General features: G+C 31.8%; 1 protein-coding gene across 3 annotated transcripts in view; it reads left to right on the top strand.

Moving 5' to 3' along the window:
- SCN7A (sodium voltage-gated channel alpha subunit 7) overlaps positions 1–22,399 on the top strand; it is a 70,190-nt gene extending 47,791 nt beyond the window's left edge. For all 3 annotated transcript variants that reach the window (XM_023529700.1, XM_011358226.2, XM_023529704.1), the window contains 11 exons: positions 175–612; positions 3,287–3,386; positions 4,963–5,117; positions 7,152–7,325; positions 9,163–9,270; positions 12,840–13,118; positions 13,839–13,892; positions 14,660–14,797; positions 16,057–16,158; positions 16,501–16,771; positions 19,427–22,399. In XM_023529700.1, coding sequence (XP_023385468.1) covers positions 175–612; positions 3,287–3,386; positions 4,963–5,117; positions 7,152–7,325; positions 9,163–9,270; positions 12,840–13,118; positions 13,839–13,892; positions 14,660–14,797; positions 16,057–16,158; positions 16,501–16,771; positions 19,427–20,436 — 2,829 coding nt within the window. In that variant the 3' untranslated portion in view covers positions 20,437–22,399. The remainder of the gene's footprint in view (positions 1–174; positions 613–3,286; positions 3,387–4,962; positions 5,118–7,151; positions 7,326–9,162; positions 9,271–12,839; positions 13,119–13,838; positions 13,893–14,659; positions 14,798–16,056; positions 16,159–16,500; positions 16,772–19,426) is intronic.
- The last annotated feature ends 3,446 nt before the right edge of the window (positions 22,400–25,845 follow it).

A 25,845-nucleotide genomic window follows, 5' to 3' on the forward strand; every position in this document is an offset into this window, starting at 1 on the left:
CAGAGCTCCTGATCCATTGTAGATAAGAACTGAATAGCCTAAATAGCATTATAGTTCATATACTGTTTTCAAATCCCAGGTTAGATTTTTTTTTAAGGATTTTTTTTTTATTATTATTGTTTAAAAGGAAACAAAAAATGAGATACACTTACTTTTATTTACTTCCTCATTTAGATATTTTACCTGTTTCTGGCTTTGGTGAGCTCATTTAGTTCATACAATTCTGCAACAACTGAAGAAAATGATGAAGCAAAAAATCTCCAGCATGCAGTGGCAAGGATTAAGAAAGCAGTAAATTGTGTGCTTTCTAAAATATTATGCAAAAAACAAAATGTTCCCAAGGAGAAAATGGACAATGTAAATGGTACATATGTTAAAGAGAATATTTCTGACCATACCCTTTCTGAATTGAGCAACACCCAAGATTTCCTCAAGGATAAGGAAAAAAGCAGTGGCACAGAGAAAATCACAATGACGGAAAATGAAAGTCGATCACTTATTCCCAGCCCTAGTGTTTCTGAGACTGTACCAATTGCTTCAGGAGAGTCTGATATAGAAAATCTGGATAATAAGGAGATTCAGAGCAAGTCAGGCTATGGAAGCAGCAAAGAGGTAAGATGTTTCAATATCCTGATTATTTAGCGTTGACTTATGGCATTGTTTGTAAGAAAGTGAATCGGCACTCAAGTTCCAGAATTAGATCACCCATTCAGTCTTAGCAAAGCACTCCTTGTTCCTGATTTTATGATCCTGATCAAGTTACTTAAACTTTCTAAACTTCAGTTTCTTCATCTGTAAGTGAGGATAAAATTGTACCTATTTCTAAGGGAAGACAGAAGGATTAAGAACAATAGTTCAGTGGTGCATATAAAAATGCCCAATATATAGTAAGCACTTAGTAAACATTAGATAATATAATCATAAATTTCTATAAATTAATAAGCAAGCAGTATGGAGTTATGAAAAATATACCAAAGAAAATTAAGTTTTCAGAATCAATGTGTATTACTGGAGAAATCACTGAACTCTCCTGAGCATATTTAAAATCTGAGATTGGACTAGAAGAGTGCTAAAATACTTTCTTGTTTGCTAAAATTCTAAGATTTTTATCAGTTTATTTCTGCAACATATATTATAACATAGATAATTGAGTTGGATTAAAAAGAATAAAGAAAAACCACTAGTTTGATTTGTAGTTTGTAGCTTTATAAACTCCTGAACAACAACAGCAACAAAAAAAATGGGAACACATTCAAAGAAGGGTACATGTCACTGTTGACTTATCTTCTAAAATGCATACCCTACTGGTTACAGTCTTAGTGTCTTCATTTGAAAGCAGCATAATGTCTAGTAGGAGGTGTAATTTAATAGAAAGGTACATCTATACATATCACATCGGCGCTGTGGGCTTCTTGCATTGAACCTCACTAAGGACTCAGATCATTCATAGGCACTGGGGAGGGCAGAGAATGTCTCTCTCTGGGTCCTCAAAATCTCTGGCACATCATGTCTCCCATGGGTATTTTGGATGTTGATCTAATACCAAAAACTAAAGAATAAAATATAAAAATCACAGGTGAAAAAAATCACATATGATCTGATAATTCAGAGACACATATACTTGTTTCTTTGGTATTTAAACCTTTGGCCTTTTTTATTACTATATAAATTTTATGAAAATAACATCGAACTTTACACTGGATTTTGTAACTTTTTTCACAGTGAAGCAACATACCATGGTCACTTTCTCATGCCATTAAGTAATCTACTAAAATAAATTATTTATAATTTTGCATCTTAATTGATTTATTTGTAAATTTAGAATAATACATAATAAAAGGAGGATGGAAAAATTACATCAAATTGTTTAGATGCAAGGATTTAAAAACTCTAAAAAAACATATAAATATAAGGTATGTAATTCTCAATTATTGAATGCCCAAACATTATATAATAATTATATAATATTCATTTTGTTGTCTCTTCCCAAATCAGTAGTGCTTTGCTATAGCCTTCAGTTTATCAGAAATAAAGAAAATTTAAGAGAAGTCGAAACAATGAAAACAATTTGTTTATTTAAGAGTAATATCCTCAATGTATATATATGCCTTACTGTTGAATTGTACACCTGAAACTTACTGGATTTCATTAACCAATGTCACCATAATAAAAAATATTTTTTTAATTAAAAAAAGAGTAATATCCTGCTGCATATATTTTTTTAAAATCAAGCACCATAACATCTTACTGACAATTGACCATTAAGGTTTAAGCAAACGAAGCTGCCTAATTATATCTCCTTGACACTTATTGTACCTAAGACTATTAAGTAGGACAAAATAGTTATAATTTCCTTTTTTTTGTATGCTCTACTTTACCTAGATTTTCCTTAATTTTTAAGAAATCAGACTGGTTCTCTTCCAAATGTTTTAACACACATATCTTAATTTTTAAAATTAGAAAATAATTTTTTATTCTACTATCTTTAGGATCTTGATCGTATTAAAGGATGATATGTTGTATATTCATTTTTAAATGATAAATAAGATAAAATAAATTATTGCGAGAAAATCATTTAAAGTAAAGGCCAAGCGTGTCACTTGCATTATTACCACATGTACGAAGTCATGACTACCTTATCCTCGCTGGTCTTGAACTTCAGTCAAGAGTAGGGTGGGAAAAAAATGTCAGTATCTGCAACTAGCCTCTTTCATAGGATTGATATCACTTTTCAGGTCTATTCTTAACACTATTCCTTGTTCCATTCCTTCATTTCACTTCAGGATAACCTTACATCAGTCCTGCCCTATGAAAACATATAAAAAAAATATCTGGACTGGATTTTACAATAAAAACTAAGTACACTCTTGTCTACTGATCTTTAGCATCAGAGAGTGATTTTTTGCTGATACTTCTTATCTAATTGAAATAGCATATATAGGAACCTTGTGAATAACTTTAAGAAAGCTTTTGGAACTCAAATCCTTTTGGAAATTGGAGATAGATAGACTATACGTCTTTTGAGAGAACAGTGCTATTAACTAAATATCAATTTTAATCAAAATTATCTTAGCTTAAATTAATTTTTAAAATAATTTTTTAAAGCTTAACTCACAAAGATATGTATTCATTTTAATGTCAACCATGAAATTGGCCTAAAGTCTTTTAAACCTGCTAACAATCTTTATGTATATAATGTCTTTTTATTTCTGTAAGTGAAATAAACTTTAACTACAGTGAGTAAATGAAATTTTATTCACATTTTTGATGGGACTTGACTTTTCAGAAAGTAAAGCCATCTAGCTCATCTGAATGCAGTACAGTTGATATTGCTATCTCTGAAGAAGAAGAAATGATCTATGAACGTGAAAAGCATCCTAAAAATGGTAAGGAAAAACTTTCCTTTGATCATTATATTGAAATTAGACTAAATTTCTCTTAACCTAAATAATACTATTGGATATATTTTTCATTTTTTAGAGAGTTTATTAATTTGCCTAAGGACTACACACACACATGCACACATGCCCACATGAATCCTGATATAAACTTACAATAATTGTCAAGCAAAAAGTTGACATTTGGAAAAAAAAGTAAAAGGCTTCTTTCCTAGAGAATCTAATACAGTAGTTAAGAGTGTTAAGAGTGTTGGCTCTGGGATCAGACAAGCTGGGTTCAAATATCAGTCCACCACTTACTGCTTTTTAGTTACCCTCTCTGACTCATCTTCTAACTTGTGAAATGAAGATAATGATAAAATTTACCTTTAGGTATTATTAAAAAGATTAAATTAGAGTATGTGTGTATGCATGTATATGTGTATTTTTGTGCTTTATGGAATGAAGTCAATTTTTAAATACGCATATGAAAACATCCTGTAACTGTCATAGTAAAACAAATCATGTAATGGTGATATATTTTTACATTCCACATAAATAGTAAGAAATCTATAAGGCTTCAATTGGTTGGCTCACTAGATACGTAACATATAAACTAATTAAAATTAATTAAAGTTAGTTTCCTAGCAAGATTAACAAATGACTACAAGGCTCTGGACATTTGAAATTACTGGAAAACATCAAAATAGAAACTGCTAAATGCTCAAATTCCTATATTCAAAGTAAGAATCTCCTCTTAGTAGATTGGATTCTAGACTGGATTCTGGGACTTGTGTCATCTAAGACAAGGGAAGAAACATTTCCTATATTTATATTTTTTTTATCAAAAATGTATAAGTTGACGTTAGGTAAAATTCTAAAATAAAAAGAGTTGACTTTAAACTCCACCCACTTCATTTCTTTATTTTCTTACCTGCTAATCACTCCTTTCTCCTTAGGTTTTCCTTATGCTAACTTTCTTAACCAGAAGGTAGAGTTCAAAATCATGCACAGGTACCTTACCCACAACATACTCCATAATCCAGGTTAGCTCCTTAGACGGTCTCTATCAAAATTCCCATTCCCATGCCACACAGGAACTGAAGTTACTTTAACTGACTTACTGATATTATACCTCTTAGCATTTTATAAATATTTGTGTATTTAAATGTGAATGCTTGTTATGCCATGAAAATCTTCAGAGGACGAATTTTTAGGCATATTACCAAATGCAATATTCAGATGTTACATATGTGTGTATTTTTTTTTTTTATAGGTATGGGGGATAAATTTTATTCTCAGACTCTGCCCCACAGGATTAGGGGATGTGCTAAGTCATTTCTGCCTTTCACAATTTCTTTCCTCCTACTATTACCAAACTCACAAGTTAAGTTGTTCTTTGTTCTTTTTCCTCAGTGAAGCAGTGGTCAGTACAGCAGGAGTAAAAATCAAATGTTTGCAAGTTAGAGATCTCCTGTGTTAGACTCTGTAAATAAATAATTGCTAAAGCATACGATAGAAAGTTTGAGATGTTTACTGTTTCACAAGTTTTCAAAAATTTTCTTATCTGTTTCATTCTTGGCAGGTTATAGACGAAGATCTTCACCAGGTCAAATCAGTAGAGAATCTAAGAGAGGAAAAATGTGGCAAAACATAAGGAAAACCTGCTGCAAGATAGTTGAAAACAGTTTTTTTAAGTTTTTCATTGGCCTTGTCACTCTGCTCAGCACAAGTGCTCTGGTAAGTGAAAGTATGTGACTTTTATGGGAAAAATGTATCTGTTAACTTATAAAGTCACCATGCCAAATTATTTTTCCCTAGAATACTTATTATAGCACCAAAGTTTATATTTTATGATTTTAGTTTTGGAAGACATACATTACAGTTTCTTTAGATCTATGTATGCCTCATTCGATAGTAAATAACTAATACAATTTCAAAATATATAAATGACAGTGGTGGAAAGGAATGTAAATAGATACCTAATTCTTTTTATTTAATAAAGTTTCATATAAGAACCAAAATTTTATAATGTGCATATGCAAAACTATTACATTGTGCCAGTACTTTGATACCTATTCAGTAAAGAAAGATAAGTGTTGCCTATAGTTTTAAGGACCTTTGATCTATAAATATAGTTACCCATTGACTCAACAATCTTAATTTTTGGAAATTATCCTACAAATATCTGAAAATGTATTAAATGCATTTACAACTAGAGACTTTTTGTATTAGCAAAAGATTGAAAAGCAAAAATAGTCCATAATATGTGACTATTTATACTATAGTACAATCATCCAATAGGATACTGTGCAGTTATTTAAAAAACATAGACGATGTATGAATGCTGATATTGCAAAATATGGTAATAAGAAAAAAAGAAAGATCTAGAATAAAGTGTATGACATGCTACATTTTATGTAGGAAAGGAAGAAAAATATATATTATTTGCTTGACTTTGATTGAAGAAGGTCAGAGTAGGATAAAGAAATAGTTAATTATGAGATGCACGGAACAGAGAAAATGGAGTTGTGGTTGGGAACCAGACTTTGTACTGTATATATTTTTAAGTAAACTTTATATTCACATTTATTACACATTCTGAACACCATACAAATTATAAGCATATAATATAAAGGTTTTTCAAAGAGTGAATGCACCTGTGTAATTGTTACTTAGCTTGAGAAATAGAACATTACCAGGAATTCAGAACCATAATTGGACCAATTATACTTCCCTCCCACTCTATGTGGGTAGCCAGTATGTGCAATTCAACTGCCATAAATTGATTTTGCTTATTATTTAAAAAAAAATAAAATGGAGACTTCTGGCATATTTTTATATTATTTTATATTATATACCTATTCAATAAATAAATACATGTAATAAAATAATTTTTTCTATAATAACTCTAGATGATATTTATAATTTGTTTTTACAGACACTTTTACTCCATAATTGGTTCAATTAAGTCAGTAACTCTATTGCTATTTTATGTTTACTTTTATTTAACAGTAGATTTATACAAATCACTCCATTTTTTATGTATGATTATTTTAGTCTTTGTTTACTTTTTGACCTTGAATGTACTTCGGTACACATGTACCTGAGATTATTGGTACTTTTTTGTCTTTTTTCAGTGCTAAAATAAAAGCACTATGAAATTGCTTTGAACGGTATTATCAGACTTTGCATCCTCCACAGTGAAATTTACACCTACCAAAACTGAGAAGCTTTGGAGAAACTAACAGTTTTATTCATATTCATGTTTTTCCACTAGTTTACCTGATTATTTCAGCAATGGAACAAGCTTTGTGATGTTTTCTTATAATAGCAGTATGGATTGGTAAAAACATTTTTTTTAAATCTCTGCTTCATTATTAGCAAGTGACATATATTTGTGAGCTGACTATGTGAGATAAGAGATAAGAGCCCTGTCGGATATGACCAAAGGTTCTGTCTCTTATGTTGTTTCTTTAACTGATTTGAGAGAGGCTTTTTGGATCACTATTTAGAACAATTATGAGACCAAGTCCAGTCTCTATAAGAAGCGGTTCTGGAATCAATTAATGATGTCTACTACAGGTATGGGATCAGAAAATGGTACTTATGGATTATGTGAATAAATTCAAGCAAAGTGAATCAGCCCTTGAGACTATGACCTATGACTTTGCTTACCATCTGCTTATTAGAGATGGCCAATTCCATTTCCCTCTATGCCAAAAGACTTTTTTAGAAATTACATGTACACTAATCCTTAAATTTTACCCACAGGCTTTTGAAGATATATATATCGATCAAAGAAAGACTATTAAAATCTTATTAGAATATGCTGACATGATCTTCACTTACATCTTCATTCTGGAAATGCTTCTAAAGTGGATGGCATATGGTTTTAAAGCCTATTTCACTAATGGCTGGTACAGGCTAGACTTCATGGTTGTTATTGTACGTATTTTAAAGAAACAATGTAAAAGCTGTTTGATTTGCTCTCTCTTCTTTACTCTTACTCTTACTCTTCCATTTACCTATATCTTCCTTTTTTCTCTCTCTATACATTTTTTTAGTTACCAACATCTCATATTTCTTCATTTGTAATATTTAATATTTTTTTCTTTTCATTCTAAAATTTTAAAAGTTTAGTACTTCATTCCTGGATTATTCTAATTGTCCACCTATGCACCCACTACTAGCAAAATAGGTTTGTTGCACAATATCTTGAATATATCAGCTTCCTAAAATATTTAAATCCTGTTTGCTCAACTTTTAAGTTATATATTCAAAATCAGACTACTTCTCATTACTTTCACCAATACCGCACTAATCCCAGCTACCAAAAATTCTCATTGGGATCACTGCAGTACTTTCCAAATTGATATCCTTGCTTCCACTACCACACACTTTCATTCTATTCTTGACATAGCAACCACGTATATTCTACTATTACGAAATGGAAGTCAGCTCAAATCACTTCTTTTCTTGAAAATCTTCAATAAGCACCCCATCTCATTCAGAGTAAAAGCTAGTCTGCAGTCAAAAGCCTACAAGTCTCTATATGATCCAATCTATCTCCTATTACTCTCTCTTTCCTCCATCCTGGTCTATGTACTGCACCACCAGCACTGGCCTTCTTGAAGCTTTATAATGCCAAGATTACTTCCATCTCAGTGCCTTTGTACATATTCATCCATCTACCTGGAGATTTGCTGACTCACCTCTTTCTGTCTGCTTAAATAAAACTTTTGAAGTTAGGTCTTTCCATACTTCCCTATTAAAAACTGCACTACTCCAATATGCCCTTTTTCCTTTCTCTGCTTTCTTCATCTTCGTAGCACCTACTAATATTATATAATTTATTCATTGATTTTGCTTATTGTTTGTCTTCTCCCACTGAAAAATAAGCCCCATTAGGGAAGAATGTTTTTCTCAACTTGATTCTCTCCTTATCCCCTGTTCCTGAAATAATTCATATCACATAGTAGGCACTCAATAATTATGCTGAATGAAAAAACGGCTCCTTATTTTATAAGCAATGATTGAAGCATCTCAGTCTATAAATAATGACTTAAAATATGGGACCTATATCTTCTAAATTAATTCTTGCAAATTAAACTTCTACTCCAAACAAACCTGCAACCTACCTTCCTGTTTCTTGGTCATTGTTCTTATGTGTCCACATCCCTCCATGCTTAACATATGATATCCTTACTTCAAAACCCACTTCAAGACCATCTCTTTAGTGTAGAGTAAAAAAGAACAAAGTTTTCATTTATGTTGCCTTGTAAATACAGAAAAGATGAAGGTACAATAAAAATTAATCAAAACTCTACCGCCTTGCTCAATCTTCATTAACATTTATAAACCTTGAATCATTTTTGTTCATATATCTTTACTTTACAGAATCACCTTAATATCTCTCTATACTTTTTTTTGTAATCTATACATAGACAATATTTAATCTAATTTTTATTTTAATCTAATTTCAAACTAAGAATGGATGTAATATTAATCCTTAATTATGCAGATTATAGAATATAAAATTTTTTTTAGGACATTACCAAAAATATTTTTTATCCTTTTAAAGTTATTTTAACACAGAATGATTCTCTTATAACTTTCTGTAAATCATTGTTAATAAATATTAAAATATATATTAAATCTTTTGCATATTTTTGGTAGTCTTTCACTTGGTAGTTTTTGTAATAAATGCAAAGTTTGTTTTACAGATTGTTTTGGTTAAAGTTAAGATTAAATCCTATTAATTTTTTTTTTTATATATATCTAGGTGTTTTGTCTTAGTTTAATGGGCAAATCTCGGGAAGAACTAAAACCACTTATTTCCATTAAATTTCTTCGGGCCCTCAGAGTTCTATCTCAATTTGAAAGAATGAAGGTAAGAGAAAAGTTTTTAAATTAATCTAAAAGTTTTTATTTAGAATAACTAAATTTCCACAAATTAAAAGTTTTGTAATCTCATTTGTATCTTTAACAATGTTAATACAAAAACCTTATATTCTACTACTCAATAATATAGAAGAAAGATATATTAGCTCTGCTTATTAAGATTTTAGGTCTTTATTGCTCATAAGATATGAAAACTAATAAAGATAAGCAAAAAAAACCCCTAATAGTTGAGAGAAAATATATTTTCAAAAGTACTCTCTGTCTAACCCACAGGATATATATGAATATTAATGAATTATCTCAATATTAAAAATATAACTGACAAAAAATAAAACTTTGGCTATCTAACTGTTTAAAATTATAATAATACACAATAAGTAGTTATTTACTGAATAAAAGTTTGCATTTTAAAATAAATTCACTTTTTTAAAGTCATACTTCACAGATTGTGAATTCTTACCAGTTTTCTCTCCCTCATTCCTATGTCAAAAACTCTGAACTATGTGAGATAAACTAATAGGTTAAACCACATAAAATAGCCAATGTTCAATCTTTTGGTCCTGTAATGGAAATCTCATGTGGCTCAACCAATACAAAATAAAAGAATTCATGACCACCATAAATAGTATCATTATGTAGATAAACACAGATCAATTATGTACAGAAATAGCAGAAAAAGTCTAATTTTACCTTTTGTTTTATAACTATACATTTGTTTTCTTACATTTTTCATTTACATATATCATTTAACATAAGCCAGCCTGTTCAATTAATACTACATGTCACATTTTCAATATAAGTAGGATCAAATAAGAAAATTATTTATGTTTATACTGTATTATTTTTATAGTTTGTACATTATATGTTATATTTAAACTGCCATTTATTAAGACATCATAACATTTAAACTCTTTTCACTTGGTGAAAAATTGGATACTTGTTTTTATCTCAGAACATGAGCAACTGTCATAAATCCAAACAGAATAATAAGTAATTTAAAATATGAATTTTACCAAAAATATATTGCATAAGTTTTAATAGTATTATTTTTATATCATATATGTGCATATATATATACATATGTAACTGTATCAAGTACATTAATTATATTTTAATATATGTGCAAGAACATGATTATTAATAATCTTTTAATAATTCATATGAATCTGTGGTTGACTTATTATGAAAGGATTTAAAACTAATTAACTTATTCCTCAAATGTATTTGATTTGTGATATTGGGGGAGAAATATTTTTACTGTAGCAAATATAGCAAAGTTCCAATTACATACACCTAGAAAACAAATAAATAAAATATTAATTGTAATTTATATTATAACTTATGAAACATTTTATTAACAACATCATGAGGGCCCACAAGGTGGTACTATCCCCACTGGTTTACTTTTAAACCAAAATGAGAGGAAAATAAACTAGAAAGGAGAAAGTGGTTGAAAAAGGCTGTAAAATTGAGGTTAAAATAACAAAACAGATGAATTTCCAGCATAAATACAGATTTGCGAAAGGAAAATTTCATAGAACATTCTAGGACTATAAACTACACGGAGAGATACAGATGGGGAGATGTTGGTCAAAGGGTATAAACTTTCATTTATAAGATGAATAAGTTCTGGGGATGTAATGTACAGTATGGTAGCACGATGACTATGAACAGTTAATAATACTGAAGTGTATACTTGAAATTTTCTCAGAGAGTAGACCTTAAGTGTTTTTACCACCAAAAAATTTAAAAGGAACCATATGAGGTGATATATATGTTAATTAACTTGATTGTGGTAATCATTTTACAATATATACATATATTAAATCATTATTTTATACACCTTAAATATATACACTTTTTATTTGTCAATTATACTTCAATAAAGCTGGGAAACACATATGTGCACACATACATGATAATGAATATAACTAAAATAAGTTCTTCTTGTAGAACACATTATGAGATAGGACCAGAATTTTTTCCCTAGTAAATTTAGATACACGGTATAGGGGGGAACAGGGAGAAAAATGCCCAAATCAGCAAATTGTCTGCCCTCAATTTAGAGAAAATTAGGAAGATATTTGCCAGAGAAGCTGCCTCTGTTTGTCAGAATTTAAGCACTATACCATTTGATGTCATACTTTATTTAGAATGGCAATGAGACAGTAGCCATTGATAATCAAAGGACAGGTACATAATAGCCTTGTTTAGGTCAAGGTCAGGTCCAGATCTTAAGCTTCATCTCAACCTCTGGAGTTTTGTAGGTGAATGTTGCTATACCACTGAGTATATAAGGAAACAACATGACTACAAAATTAATATTTTATGTATTTAAAAAGCTTCAGGTCTTAGGTGTGCTTACTACTCAGATATTTGCGTCAACCATATCCATGGCTTTTATTCTTAAATATGTATATTTTCTAATAGGCATAACAGTTTTTTGATAGAGGCATCATCAATGGACCCCTCAAAATATCTAAAGTGTCAACAAAAGATCTGTGACTTAGTTTTGGAACTAAAATGTTGATGAAAACAGAAAAGTCAAAATATTAATTCAAGGCCAGAAAACTAGGGAATATAAGCAAGAAAATATAAGCAAAGGATACATGTATCCAGTAATGACTGAGAGAAGGATAGGTTAAAATGGTAGGAAAGAGAACAATGATGCCTCAGAAAGAAAGAAGTGAGGTTGGAGGAAGGGAGTCAAAAGTTCTGTAAATGCTACGTGAAAGATAAACAAATGGCAAAGATTGAGAATATTCTATTGGATATAGCAACTACTTTACATTTGCCATAACAACATTAGTGGAATGATAAGAATAAAATTCTGATTTTTATATTAGAGAGTAAAGCGTGTTGAGAAAATGGGGGAATTGATTAGAGGCCATTGCTGTTATTCAAGTTTGGGTGGTGAATTCATTTCCAAAACTTCCTACTCTGGAGTGGTTCACGAGTGAGATAGTGTGGCTCAGGGAGGAGGTTTGTGATTTTGTAAGCACTGGGTGCCCATTCAGTGTTTCTTGAAACAGTCTCTTGCTTTGACTTCACTGATTTATAATCTCTTTGTCTTCTTTTATTTCCCTTGCCACTTCTTTACTTTAATGCCTTTGTGGGCTATTTCCTCCTCAGGGTCAGACTCCCCAACACTGAGGTCTGAGCCTATTTTGCTTTCATTTTATATGCTTTCTGGGTAATCTCATATATATAAACATATTCAGTTATCTTGCCCATTTCTTGCACTATATAGGAAATTAATAAATGTGTTAAATCAGTGAAATATTTCTTTATTCTAGTATTTATACTAATTAGCTCTGTTGTCTTTTGATGATTTTTTTAGTGCAAACATTATGAGAATGTCTGGAGTTTTAATGTATATTTTTAAATCAAAATTTATTATTTAGGTTATTCAAATACTAGCATATGGCCTATTAAATCTTTAGAGATGGCCTTTAAAAAAATTTCAATGTAATATTACATTAATTAGTAATCTTAATTTAATCAAAATAGTTTCACATTTCTTACTTAAAATTTACATATTTGTTTCTTACATGCCAGGTGGTTGTGAGAGCTTTGATAAAAACAACTTTCCCCACTTTGAATGTGTTTCTGGTCTGCCTTGTGATCTGGCTGGCTTTCAGCATTGTGGGAGTACACTTATTTGCTGGCACGTTCTATGAATGCATTGACCCAACAAGTGGAGGAAGGTTTCCTATTTATGAAGTCAGGAATAAGAGTCAATGTGAAAGTCTTGTCTTTAATGAATCTATGCCATGGGAGAATGCAAAACTAAACTTTGATAATGTTGGAAACGGTTTTCTTTCACTGCTTCAAGTAGTAAGTATGCTTTTGATTTTTAAAAATCTATTATGTGTTTATCCATATTGTGTGTGAATGTAAAGGATAAAATGTGCTTGATTAATAGAGTTGGTTATAAATTATTTTAGCAATTATTAGTTAGTAGATACATGTTATGGGACGTATGTTCCTTTGGAGAGACAAAAGTGAAATACGGTTTCTGCTCTTTTTGGAGAAGTCGGAGGAAATGGCACGTACTGGTCAGATCTATTTCCATCACTGATCAGCTAATGTGGTCATAATTTTTGGCCAACTCAGGTTGCTAATGTTTTCTTTTCTACTTAGCGCTTTGAGGAATGGCTACTCAGTTGTCAAATATCTAACAAATTTGGGGAAGTAAACCATTCCTGCTTTAGCTTCCCCATAGAAGAGCACATTTATAGCAGTTACAAGTAACTAGGACTCTTGGGCACCATGTATTTATTTACTATTTATCTATCTGCCTCTCTCTCTTTCTGTTTTATACTATCTTAAAATATTTTATATTATTAAGTATAATTAAGCTAAGTAGTTTTAAATAGGTGTTAGACAACATAAATGTAATAATGAAAATTATAAAGATCTTATTTACACAATATACTGAAGTGTGGTCAGTCTTACTAATCAAATGTTTTACTGTATTAATAATGATTGTTTTACTTTTTATTTGCCATGAAGCATAAGATTTCCATAATAATTAAATACATGCTATTTTTACAGGCAACATTTAATGGATGGATCACTATTATGAATTCAGCTGTTGATTCTATTGGCGTAAGTACAATATAATCTTAGAGCCATTGTTAAAGTTCAAGTGAAGTCATTTTTGTAATTCAAGGACAGGGTACTAGCAATAATTGAATAATTAACAGTGTAAAAGCAAATGCTTATGCTTGACAGAAATTAAATACACTTCAGATTGAGTATTTTAGGGACAATGAAATCCTTCCAGGATTACAGACAAAGGTTGAGGCCCAATAGGCCCATTAAAGAATGATCAGACTTTGTAACAATGATTAAACCAATACAATCAGCTTTAAAATCCAACAAACAAAGCAATGATATCCCTTTACCGAAGAGCAAAAGAAGAAACTTTGCCTCAAGTAACATTGTTGGATTTTATTGTCATAAATTTTTATAAAAGCCAGTATCATTATTTTTTAAATTTTTTTCACTTTTTTATTTGTTTTCATTTTTAAAGACTTTATTTCAGGGAGTAGTTTTAGGTTGACAACACAATTGAGAGAGAGGTACACATATTTCCCACATACCCCTCCTTGCCCACATGTGCATAGCCTCCCCCTTATTAACATCACTCACCAGAATTGTGCATTTTTTTTCCAAAAATGAATCTACACTGACACATCATAATCATTCAAAGTTCATAGTTTATCTTAGAGTTCGCTCCGTGTAATACATTCTATGAGTTTGGACAAATGTGTGATGTCATATACCTATCGTCATAACATTACACAGAGTATTTTCACTGCCCTAAAAATCCTCTGTGCTTTGACTTATTTTCCTTACTTCTTAACTTTTAGGTGAATATGCAGCCTAATTTTGAAGACAACATCTACATGTATTGTTATTTTATTGGCTTTATTATCTTTGGATTATTTCTTCCTCTGACGATGCTGACTGGTGTTATTATTGCTAATTTCCAAAAGCTTAAAATAAAGGTAAGTATAAATATTCTCTGTTCATCAATACCTGAAAAAAATAAAAAAAATATTTATTAAAATGTCCTGCTTTAAATAATGGTTTTAGATTCAGCTTAATGTCATTTTTATTTGGTACCTACTTAAAAAATGATTGGTGTTCCTGCATATTGATGAATATTGGTAAAATGTTCATCTGTACATTGTTTTCTATATTCAAATGTATACAGACAAGTTTAAAAGTTAAATATTACAAGTATTTCTAGATATATGTTTGTAAATAATGACATGCTGAAAAATAATGATATTGTTTTTCATCTGCACAAATATGTAAAGTTTAAGAAAAATAAGCCATACTGTTTTAGTCTCCGAAATATTCAAAGCCTTGAAAGTCATAAGCAGCATAGGCATTCTGTCAGTTGGAGTAGCTTTTTATGCTTGAAGTAGAAAGTCATCATTCCTAATGATCAAATATACATTTGATTGGATGCTTCAGTTTCCTAGGAACTTCAGCCTAATGGGATAATATCCTAGGATTGGCTTCTGGGCTTCCAGTTGGTGACCCCTGACAATTTTAAGTGATCAAGTCCTGATTTAGGGCAGTAACAATTCCTAATTCCCAGATTAACACAGTAAATGTTCTCCTCTTATTTACTTTATATACTGTGTGTAAGATACTGAAATGAAAACTAGAAATACCAAGATGAATAAGCTCTAGAAGGCCTAGAAGGAATAAGCACAAGGTGCTTTTGGAATAATAGTAAAAAAATATCTTCCGATAGTATTTGAAAAATTAATACGTGAACATTTAACAATACATATATGACCAGTTCTATTATCTCATGCTTATTAAAAGGTATAAACCAACTTTACCTTTAGCTTTTGAGTTCGGCCTTTCTTAGGAAACCTTTTCAGATATCCCCTGCTGTTTTTCCATTGTCTTTAATAAGAGGCAGACCTCAGTAGACTGAAAAGTTAAAATAGGGTTGACAACCCACAAGAAAGTGCACCAAAGGGTAACTCAATATCACTCATTACCAGAATATTGTATATATATACATATATGTACACATATATACATATGTGTACATATATATATATGTTTTATATGAATTTTTATGCAAGAAGACATGTTTAAACATGATTTAGTTCATTGCAATTAAGCCTTTTTTTTTAATCATTAAATCAATCATTGCCAAGCTTTACAAAATACATATTAATATAAGATGAAATTTAGATTAAATGTGATTTTGATATATTTTTTTTTATTTCTTTACCAGGGAGGCTCAAATATCTTCATAACAGTAAAACAGAAGAAACAGTACCGTGCACTGAAGAAGCTGATGTATGAGGACTCTCAAAAACCAGTACCTCGCCCAGGAGTAAGAAAGCATCTAGATTTTTTTTGACGCTTCTAAAAAAGTTTCATATATATTTATCTTTAAAAAACATACATGTGTTTTTAAAATTCTTAACAAAAATTGCTTTTGACAAAAAGTTTTAAAATATGTCTCCTGACAAAGCTTTTGATGGTCTTTTTGTCTGTTTTGACTATAAGCTATAATTATAGTTTGGCCAAAACACTTATTATTTTATTTATGCCGAGAAGAAAGTTGTAAATCCAAGGACTGTGTGTGTGTGTGTGTGTGTGTGTGTGTGTGTGTGTGTGTGTGTATCCTATTACTTTGATTATTGCTCTTTTTTTCTTTTTTTTTTACCCACAGAACAAGTTCCAAGGATTCATCTTTGACTTAGTAACAAATCAGATTTTTAATATTATCATTATGGCTCTTATCTGTTTCCAAGCAATAGCCATTATGATACAAAGTGATGAACAGAGTCCCAAAATGGATGCTGCTCTCTACTGGATTAACTCAGTTTTTGTTATGCTGTACACTGGAGAATGTCTCCTGAAACTCATCTCTTTCAATTGTAACTACTTCACCATCGGATGGAACATTTTTGATTTTATGGTAGTCATTTTCTCCATCACGGGTAAGATTTAATTTAGTCAGATTTTCATTTGTAGTAAAATTGATTCAAACAGACTCTTATTAAAATGTCTCCTGAGATATAGCCTCTTAGTAAGCAAAACAGGTAGGGACCTTTGCTATTGCCAACAGAAATGTTTTACATTTTTGCATTCATTCATTTACATATACCTGACCCATGAAAGATATTCAAAAATACTTTTTGAATTAATACATAGACTTTACTTCACAGACCACCAGATAAATACTTAATTATCCCTTCAGTATTATCACCTACACATTTTTTTTTAAGGATGACAGTAGAAGGATCTTTATATCTTAGAATGATATAACCTTTCAAGCTCACTATTTTCCTTTTCCTCTAATCTCTAAAACCGTTTCTAACTTTCGCAACACTAGAGTTTAAGGCTGTAATGAATTGGTCACTAGTTTTACTCTGGAGATGTCAGTGTTTTCTTTAACCAATACATTTGAATACCCTCTTTGTGAATAGATATTATGTATGCTACATGCAAAGAATTCAGTAGTAAATAAGATAGGCATAATTCCTGCATACACATAGTTTATAATCTATTAAGGGATACATGTAATTAACAATGCATTTTAATGTTGTGCTATGAAGGGTGTGATAAAGGAAGAAGCATAGGGTGCTATGGAGATGCAACAAAGTGAGAAGCACCTAATCAGTGAGTAAAGGTCAGAGAAAAACTTTGTGGAAGAAGCAAAAATCTATATATATACCTATTGGATAAGGAGGTAGTCAAATAATCTAGGATAAAAGTGTTTTTAGGCAGAGAAAAGTTTTTTTTTTTTATTGTCTGCTTCCCATAAGACACATTATAGATGTAAGATCCATGAGAATAAGGACAATATTTAAGTGTTTATTGTCAAATACTATTCTATGTAGTAAAAAATGTAGATAAACTGTCTGTCCAGCTTTGCTTCCAGAAAATTCATTCATTCAGTTGGCAGTGGAAGCAGTGTAACTAACTACAGATAGACAAGTTCAAGAAGCTCGATAGAAAAGTACATAAAGACAAGAGTGGGGTGATAGGAAGATAAAAGAGGAATATGGAATTAATGAGCCCTATGAGACTGAAGTGGGAGTTACTGAATCAAAGATCTGGAAAGAGGAAATTGCAGTTAGAGAGAAAGCTGAATTTGAGATCTCCGAAAGTCAGATACCCTGCCTGGGTCCAGAATATGGCCAAAGATGTGTATGACTAAAGTAAAATAATAGAAATGATTAAAGTTAAGAAAGCCAAAGACTGAGAGACTGGCCTTTGAATGGGTTGTTGATTTTAGGTGCTGGGAGGAAAGAGCAACATGAGTCAAGTACTAAAGACGGAATGAGGAAGAATAAAATCATAGAGCCAATAAATTAGGAGATGGTGTAGTTAAATGGCATGATCTTCAAAGTATCTGAAATTTCTTTTTTTTTTTTTCTTTATAAATATCATGGGATGAAAAGGTGTCTAGAAATCACTTTGGAAAGAAAAAGAGATGCTTGCTTATTCCATCTTTGTGCTCTGAGAAATATGTAGTGGGGAAGAATGAGCTGTCTGCACTTGAGAGTTTTGCAAGGGAAATTGTTTTCTCATGATAGATTCAGATTTTAAATTAGAAAGGAAATGAAGAAAATTTAGTGGTGAGGATGTAGAAAAATTTGTTTATAAGTAAATGGGGATACCTCCTGCTTAATGGAGGAGTTTGGAAGATTGAAGAGAAATGAAAATTAAGCCAGAGTCGAAGTTTCACTGAAACACTGTGGAGATGAGAGTAGAACACAGAAATGCCATCATTGACAGTGACCAAGTTCAACAGAAATGTGAGACATGCTCTTTCCAGATTCAGCAAACATATCATGTCATTTAGAAGCTTCATGTGATTCTCTCCTCCCTGACCATCTCAACTCAAAATGAACCACCTTCTCTCCAGTACCTCCAGAGAATATTTCTTATGCTTTTTATGGTGATTATAATCTCACATTGTTTTATAGTGCTATCTTGCACTTCCATAGTTCCCTCATTCACACACCACCTCCTGAAAAAAAAACCTCTAGGCAAAGACTCATTTATTCAGTTCACATTTAAAGTTCCTAAGGGCCCAAATACTACTTATTAAATAAATTAATTAAATTATAATCTGTGAATCACTGAATGCTGGACATTTTTTGTAATTTATCAACCAGGCTTTTCTGCCTTGCATTATAATTAGTTTAAATATCAACCTCTGTAAATTTGAGAACAGAAGTTATATCATTCATCTTTGCCTGTTTGCATGATACCTTTGTTAATTATCCAGTAAAGGTTGGATGGAACTAACTTTCTTGATCCAACTACAATCAGAAAAAAAATATGACTTCTGTCCTATGTTATGGATTCATGCCATTTGTGATTCCAGAAGTACTTGATCCATAATATTCCTAGAATGATAGTACAAACAATCCTCTTCAAATTTTGCTGGATACTCTGAGCATTGCCACAGATTGTATTTGGCCAACTCAAACTTTCAATATGTGCAAACTATTATATGAGAAGAATTAATAAAATGGTCCTAACATATAGAAAAAAAGTAAAATAAAAAATAATTTATATTCCTCTAAATACAATCAAATTTCAATAATTTTACTGCTTGCTTTATCTTTCCCCACACTAAGGACTACTTCTGCCTTCGATGGTAGGCTACTATCTTGTGCCTCCTTCCCTTGTGCAACTGATACTTCTCTCTCGGATCATCCACATCCTGCGTCCCGGGAAAGGACCAAAGGTGTTCCATGATCTCCTGCTTCCTTTGATGCTGTCCCTTCCGGCATTGTTGAACATCAGCCTTCTGATCTTCCTGGTCATGTTTGTCTATGCCATCTTTGGAATGTACAATTTTGCCTATGTTAAAAAAGAAGCTGGAATTAATGATGTGTCTAACTTTGAAACCTTTGGCAGCAGTATGCTCTGTCTTTTCCAAGTTACAATATTTGCTGGTTGGGATGGGATGCTCAATGCAGTCTTCAATAGTAAATGGTCTGATTGTGATCCTGATAAAATTAACCCTGGGACTCAGGTTAGAGGAGATTGTGGTAACCCTTTTGTTGGGATTATTTACTTTGTCAGTTACATCCTCATATCATGGTTGATCATTGTAAACATGTACATTGTTGTTGTTATGGAGCTTTTAAATATTGCTTCTAAAAAACAAACCAAGGCTTTGAGTGAAGATGATTTTAGGAAATTCTTTCAGATATGGCAGAGGTTTGATCCTGATAGAACCCAGTACATAGACTCTAGTAAGCTTTCAGATTTTGCAGCTGCTCTGGATCCCCCTCTTTTCATGGCAAAACCAAACAAAGGCCAGCTTGTCGCCATGGATCTTCCCATGGCTGTTGGGGACAGAATTCATTGCTTTGACATCTTACTTGCTTTTTCAAAGCGAGTTATGGGTAAAGATACAAAGATAGAGAAAGTTCTATCGGAGATGGAATCAGGGTTTATGTTAGCCAACCCGTTTAAGATCACATATGAGCCAATTACAACTACTCTGAAACGAAAACAAGAAGCAGTCTCAGCAACCATCATTCAACGTGCTTATAAAAGTTACCGTTTGAGGCAGAATGACAAAAATACATCAGATATTCATATGATAGATGATGACAGGGATGGTCAGGCTATCTAAGAAGATGCCTATTTTGATAAAGCTGAAGAAAAAACTATTCAAAACTAAATCTAATCCCACTTACCACCTTTTCACTTTCTTCACATATCCCCCAAGTGTTAAACGTTTAAACTAGAAATAAAAGCAAAAATTAGAGAAAGTAGAAATTTCACTTGATACTTGTTTACAACTCATGGAAGTTAAGCTTGTTTTCACAAGACTCTGTGTCAAATTCATTTTTTACCCCTATATATTTAGTGTAACCAGTACAATCCTTTAAACTACTGCAGTGGTTAAAATTGCCATTTGATAATCTGTTGCTTGTTTTCTCTATACAGTTTATGTGGTATGCGCTTCTTCTGGAGAATGGGGGGATAGTGATAGAGATTAGCAGCAAAAGGGCTTCTTTGTAATATTTTATGTGTACTTTAACTTGATGGGATTCAAGTCCCCACTTTCTTAATGTAGGATAGTGTTTAAAAAACAGTACCATGCTACAGGCCATTAAATTATAAACTTGCCTTGTCAGGTGCCAATTGGGGGAAGAGGAAGGGCAGTTCTTAGAAAGTGCCTTTGAGATCAATCACAGAGACCCTTGGGCTAAATAAAACCACATTTGAAAAGACTAATTGAAGCTCTGTTTTTTGTTTAGTTTGTTTTTATTTTCTTTTATTTTTGGTATGAGGAATTAACGTTTCATTGTTCGTGGATTCTTGGTTTCTTATCTATGGCTAGTTCCAGCTAGCTCCAGTTCTTTAACAGAATCGCTTTGTAGAACAAGAGTAATAAAGGGAAAACACTTAAGACCTAGGTGTTTTTCATTTTTCTCATTTACATTTTTAAAGTATACATTTACTAAAATGATATAGTAGGGAATATTTTAGTAGACTCAAGTTTAATCATAAAACTGATGTGCTTTTACCATTTATCTATGTCAGTATATAAGATCTGGCAAATGCATATCATAATATGAATTAGAAGAGTCAAGGGCTATCATTGTAGGGGTTTTCACAGTGTCTTGATCCTTAGTTGGGAAACTGTGGCCACTTTGAAGTATTTTTCACTGTACTTTATGATTCTTTATAATGTAGAGGAAGAAAATGACCACTGAAACTGTGAGGACTCTGATTTAGGAGATCAAAGTGTAAGCTCATTGTTGGTGGGGTTTTATAATATTAATATATGCAAGTTAGTTTTCACTTACTTTTATCTTTCCTAGTTTTTTTGTTTTTATCTCATTATATACATAATTATTCTGTAAAATGTTTTATGTTTGAAAACTTTTATTTTCACTATTGAAATTATTTTTAAAAGATAGGCACAAAGTTGTTTTTTGACATATTCATAAAAATGTCATATTCATGTAATTTGAGAATCTGAAATTTATTCTTTTTGTATGAAGATTGATTTCAATGTGCCTACAAAGTTCTAAAAGATTTAAAAGGAAAATATGTGTATTGTTGACTTAAGTGACAAGTTTTCAATGTTGTATATATTCAATACCACTTAAATATCAGTAATTGTATTTTGTTATGAATGCATGATGTTGAGCCTTAACTATTATATTCCAACCATTTCTGCTCCTCAAAAATGTATTTAGCCTGACCAAGATGCCTTTGGGAGATCCTCTAAGCAAATGTAAATTCAGGATTCTGTTTCTTTCTTCTATAAGTGTTCCTTCCCCTCCCTTCTCCTCCCATTCTCCATCATGTGATGTGGTAACAGCTGGTACTTTATCTAAGCTTCTTAGTTTTCTATATCTTGGAAATGCTTTAATGTGAAAATTGCTTCGGAATTTAAACTGAATCTTAGCTTACTTCTGTAAATTCCGTAAAGACCGCAAACTGATTTTAGTTTAAAAATTATGTTTTACTCGTAACTGTGTTTGCCAAAATTGTGTAAGGAATTATTTTTAACAAAGTCTTACAGTGTAGTCTACCTTTTAGATACTGTAGAGAATAATAAATATAACCTGTTAACCACACTAAGCTTTGTTGTTTTTCCCTACCCCCCGCTTTGGAAAGACACGTTGACAACTTTCAATAATAAGAACTTTTTAAAATGAGCCTTACATTAAAGCTTATTCATTAGGGCTCAAAATTCAAAACTGGAAAAATTTATGCTTCCTTTGGATTCACTTAATTTGGTAAAATTAATGTTAGTGAGCTTACCAGATACCCCTACACACTGACAAAATGTAATAAGCCCTCCTCTTATTGAAATCATAGGTTTACTAGATATATTTCAGTATTATTAGAATTTGCTTTATAGACGATAATGCTTACATTAAAATTATTGGTATGCTACTATTTAATAATATCTGCTTTAAAAAATTATTTCTGGTGTTTTAAATATAATATACTTCAAAATGATTTTAAAGTTATTGGAAATAACTGCCATTTATTGAGCAGACTGTTATGCCCAGCCTTGAGCTAAGTATTTATCATGCATGAGCTCAGCATTCACAACTCATGAAGCGATGATAATTCTCATTTTATAGATGAAAAATATTAGGCTTACACAATTATAGAAGCTGAGATATGCCACAGTATGCCATGTGCAAGCTGGAGAACCAGGAAAACCAGTGGTATAATTCAGTTCAAGTCTGAAGGCCTGAGAATCAAGGGAACCAATGGTGTAGCTCCCAGACCAAGGCCTAAGAAGGTGAGGAGGGCACTGGTGTAAGTCCAGAATCTGAATATGAAGGCCCAGAAACCAGAAGCAACAATGTCCAAGGGCAGGAGAAGGTAAGTGTCCCAGCTCAAGAACAGAGAATTCACCCTTCCTTCACATTTTTGCTCTATCCTGGCCTTTGGTGAATTGGATAATGCTTACCCGTGTTGGCGAGGGCAATCTTCTTTTTCTCATCCTTTTACTTTAAATATATGTATGTCATTAAATTTGAAGTGAGTTTCCTGTAAGCAGTATATAGCTGGGTCATATTTTTTTTTATCTACTTTTTATTAGTGTATTTAGATGATTTATATTTAAGGTATTTATTGATATGTTAGTACTTTAGGTTGCCATTTGTTATTTGTTTTCTATTTGTTCCTCTGGTCTCTTTTCTATTTGTTTGTTTATTTGTTTCTCTGTTTCTCTTTTCTTGCCTTTTTGCACAATATTTGAACATGTTTTAAGATTCCATCTTGATTTATCTATAGTGTTTTGAGTGTATCTCTATGTTTTTGGTAGTGGTTATTCTGGGTATTACTATTGACTTATTAATATATCTATCTATTTATCTTCTCTCTCTCTCTCATCTATCTATCTATCTATCCATCTATCTATCTATTATCTATCTATCTATGAATTATATAGTCTACTAGTATCCACATTTTATCACTTTGAGTGAAGTGTGGGAGCCCCATTTAGGTACCTGTTTTCTTCTTCATTTTTAAATATCATTGTCATGGAAATCAGATGATGATATAATTTTTGTTCCAATCATCAAATATGGTTTTAAAACTCATGAAGAAAAGAGTTTCTTTTATGTACGCATATTTCTGCTTTTCATTATTCTTTATTCTTTCCTGATGGTCCATCATTCCTTCTTTTATCAGTTCCTTTCTGTATGAAGAATTTTGTTTAGCCGATCTTTAAGAGTGAGATTTTATTTTTTTTAATATTCTTATATTTATTACATGTTGAAATGATAAAATTTTTGATATACTGGGTTAAACAAAATATATATTACTAAAATTTTTTAAAGAATGTGTTAGTAACACATTCTTTTAGCTTTTCTTCCTCTGATAATATTTTTACTTCTTTTTCATTCCTAAAAGATAAATTCACAGGTTCTAGAATTTGTGCTTGACAGTTATTTTCTTTTAGCACTTAGAAAATACTGTTCCACTTCCTTCTGGTTTCCATCACTTCAAATGGGAAATCCATTATTATTTGCATTGTTATCTGTATAGGTACTATGTCATATCCTTCTAGCTTCTTTCGAGATTTTTCTTTGTGTTTAATTTTTAAAATTTTTAATCGTAGTTTATCTTTGCCATGGATTTTTTTTTTGTATTTATTCCATTTAACATTATCTCAACTTATTAGAACTATAAGCTTGTGTCTTTTACCAAATTTAGTACATTTTTAACCAATATTTTTTCAGACAACTTTTTAGCCCCACTTTTTTCTATTTTCCTTCTGGGAGTGTGGTGACAAAAATACTGACTCTTTTGTTGTCCCACAGGTCTCCGAGGCTCTTTTCTTTTTTTTTTTTTCAGTCTATTTTTTTCTTTCTGTTCAGTGTGAGCGAATTCTATTAATTCTATTGCTCTGTACTCAAGTTTGCTGATTTTCTCCACTGTTATCTCACTCTACTATTGAGCCGTCTATTGTGCTTTTTCACTTCTGTTATTGTATTTCTCCGTTTCACAATTTAATATTTTTTCATATGAAATTTATTCTTTTGGAGATTTTCTATTTTTGTTTCAAGAGAATTTGTAATTATTGTTGAATTACTATTATAATGGATGCTTTAAAATTCTTCTCAGATAATTCTAACATCTGATCCATTTCAGTATTAGAGTCAACTGATTGTCTTTTCTCCTTCAGTGTGGTTTTCTTAGTTCTTGGTATGCCGGGTGATATTTTTTTCCTCTCGAAAATTTGCCTATCATGGTAGGAGATACTGGATCCTATTCAAATCTTTCATTTTAGCAGGTAGTCATACTGTTTAGGTTTAGCACATAGGTCTTGGCTTATTTTGAGGGGCTGTGGTTACCATGGTACCTTAATTTTCAGAGGCTTTGTGGTATTATTTTAGTCCTCTTGGTTTATCTGGTGTGGCTCTGACTCCCACTGGTCCCTGCTGGTGTTGACTGAGGGACTGAAGGAAGTTCCACAGGCCAAGTAACCTGGTTTCTCTGTGTAGGAGTTGGGGAGGGGCTAAGGAAAGGAATCCTCCACTGAAGACAATGAGACTTTTGTGATTGGGCTACTTATGGCTGTATCCTCCTTGCTGGCTCCACCCATCCATTTGTGTATTTCTGGGCAGGGAAGGACAGTCTCAGGCAGGCCTCTGGATCAAAGAGTCTTTCTGGATCAGACCACCTGTAGCTGGGTCTCTCTTGTCAGTTCCACCCACAAGTTTCACCAGGAAAGGGACAGCTCAGGCCCAGTAGAGAAGGAGAGTTCTTCCCCAGCCAACCTTATTTTTCAAAGGGCTCTCAACAAATCCTCTTTGTCAGTAGTGCAGGCTTGTCTAATGGTACCAGAGAGACTCTCTTTAGATCTAGGGGAAGAATAAGCCTACCTGGGCTGCCTTCTAATTTTAGATCAAAGGTGGGTGGCCTTCTGCTGTTGAATATTGGATGCAAAATGTCCTTCTCTATGCTCTGTCTCCAGTCCTAGGGTCTCAAACCACCTTGCCTTTTCAGGGTCCCTTTTGGGTTGTCTTTTGTGTCATTTCCAGTTGTATTTAGCAGG

The sequence above is a fragment of the Pteropus vampyrus genome, unplaced genomic scaffold (assembly GCF_000151845.1).
Source record: "Pteropus vampyrus isolate Shadow unplaced genomic scaffold, Pvam_2.0 Scaffold2, whole genome shotgun sequence".
Lineage (NCBI taxonomy): Eukaryota > Metazoa > Chordata > Mammalia > Chiroptera > Pteropodidae > Pteropus > Pteropus vampyrus.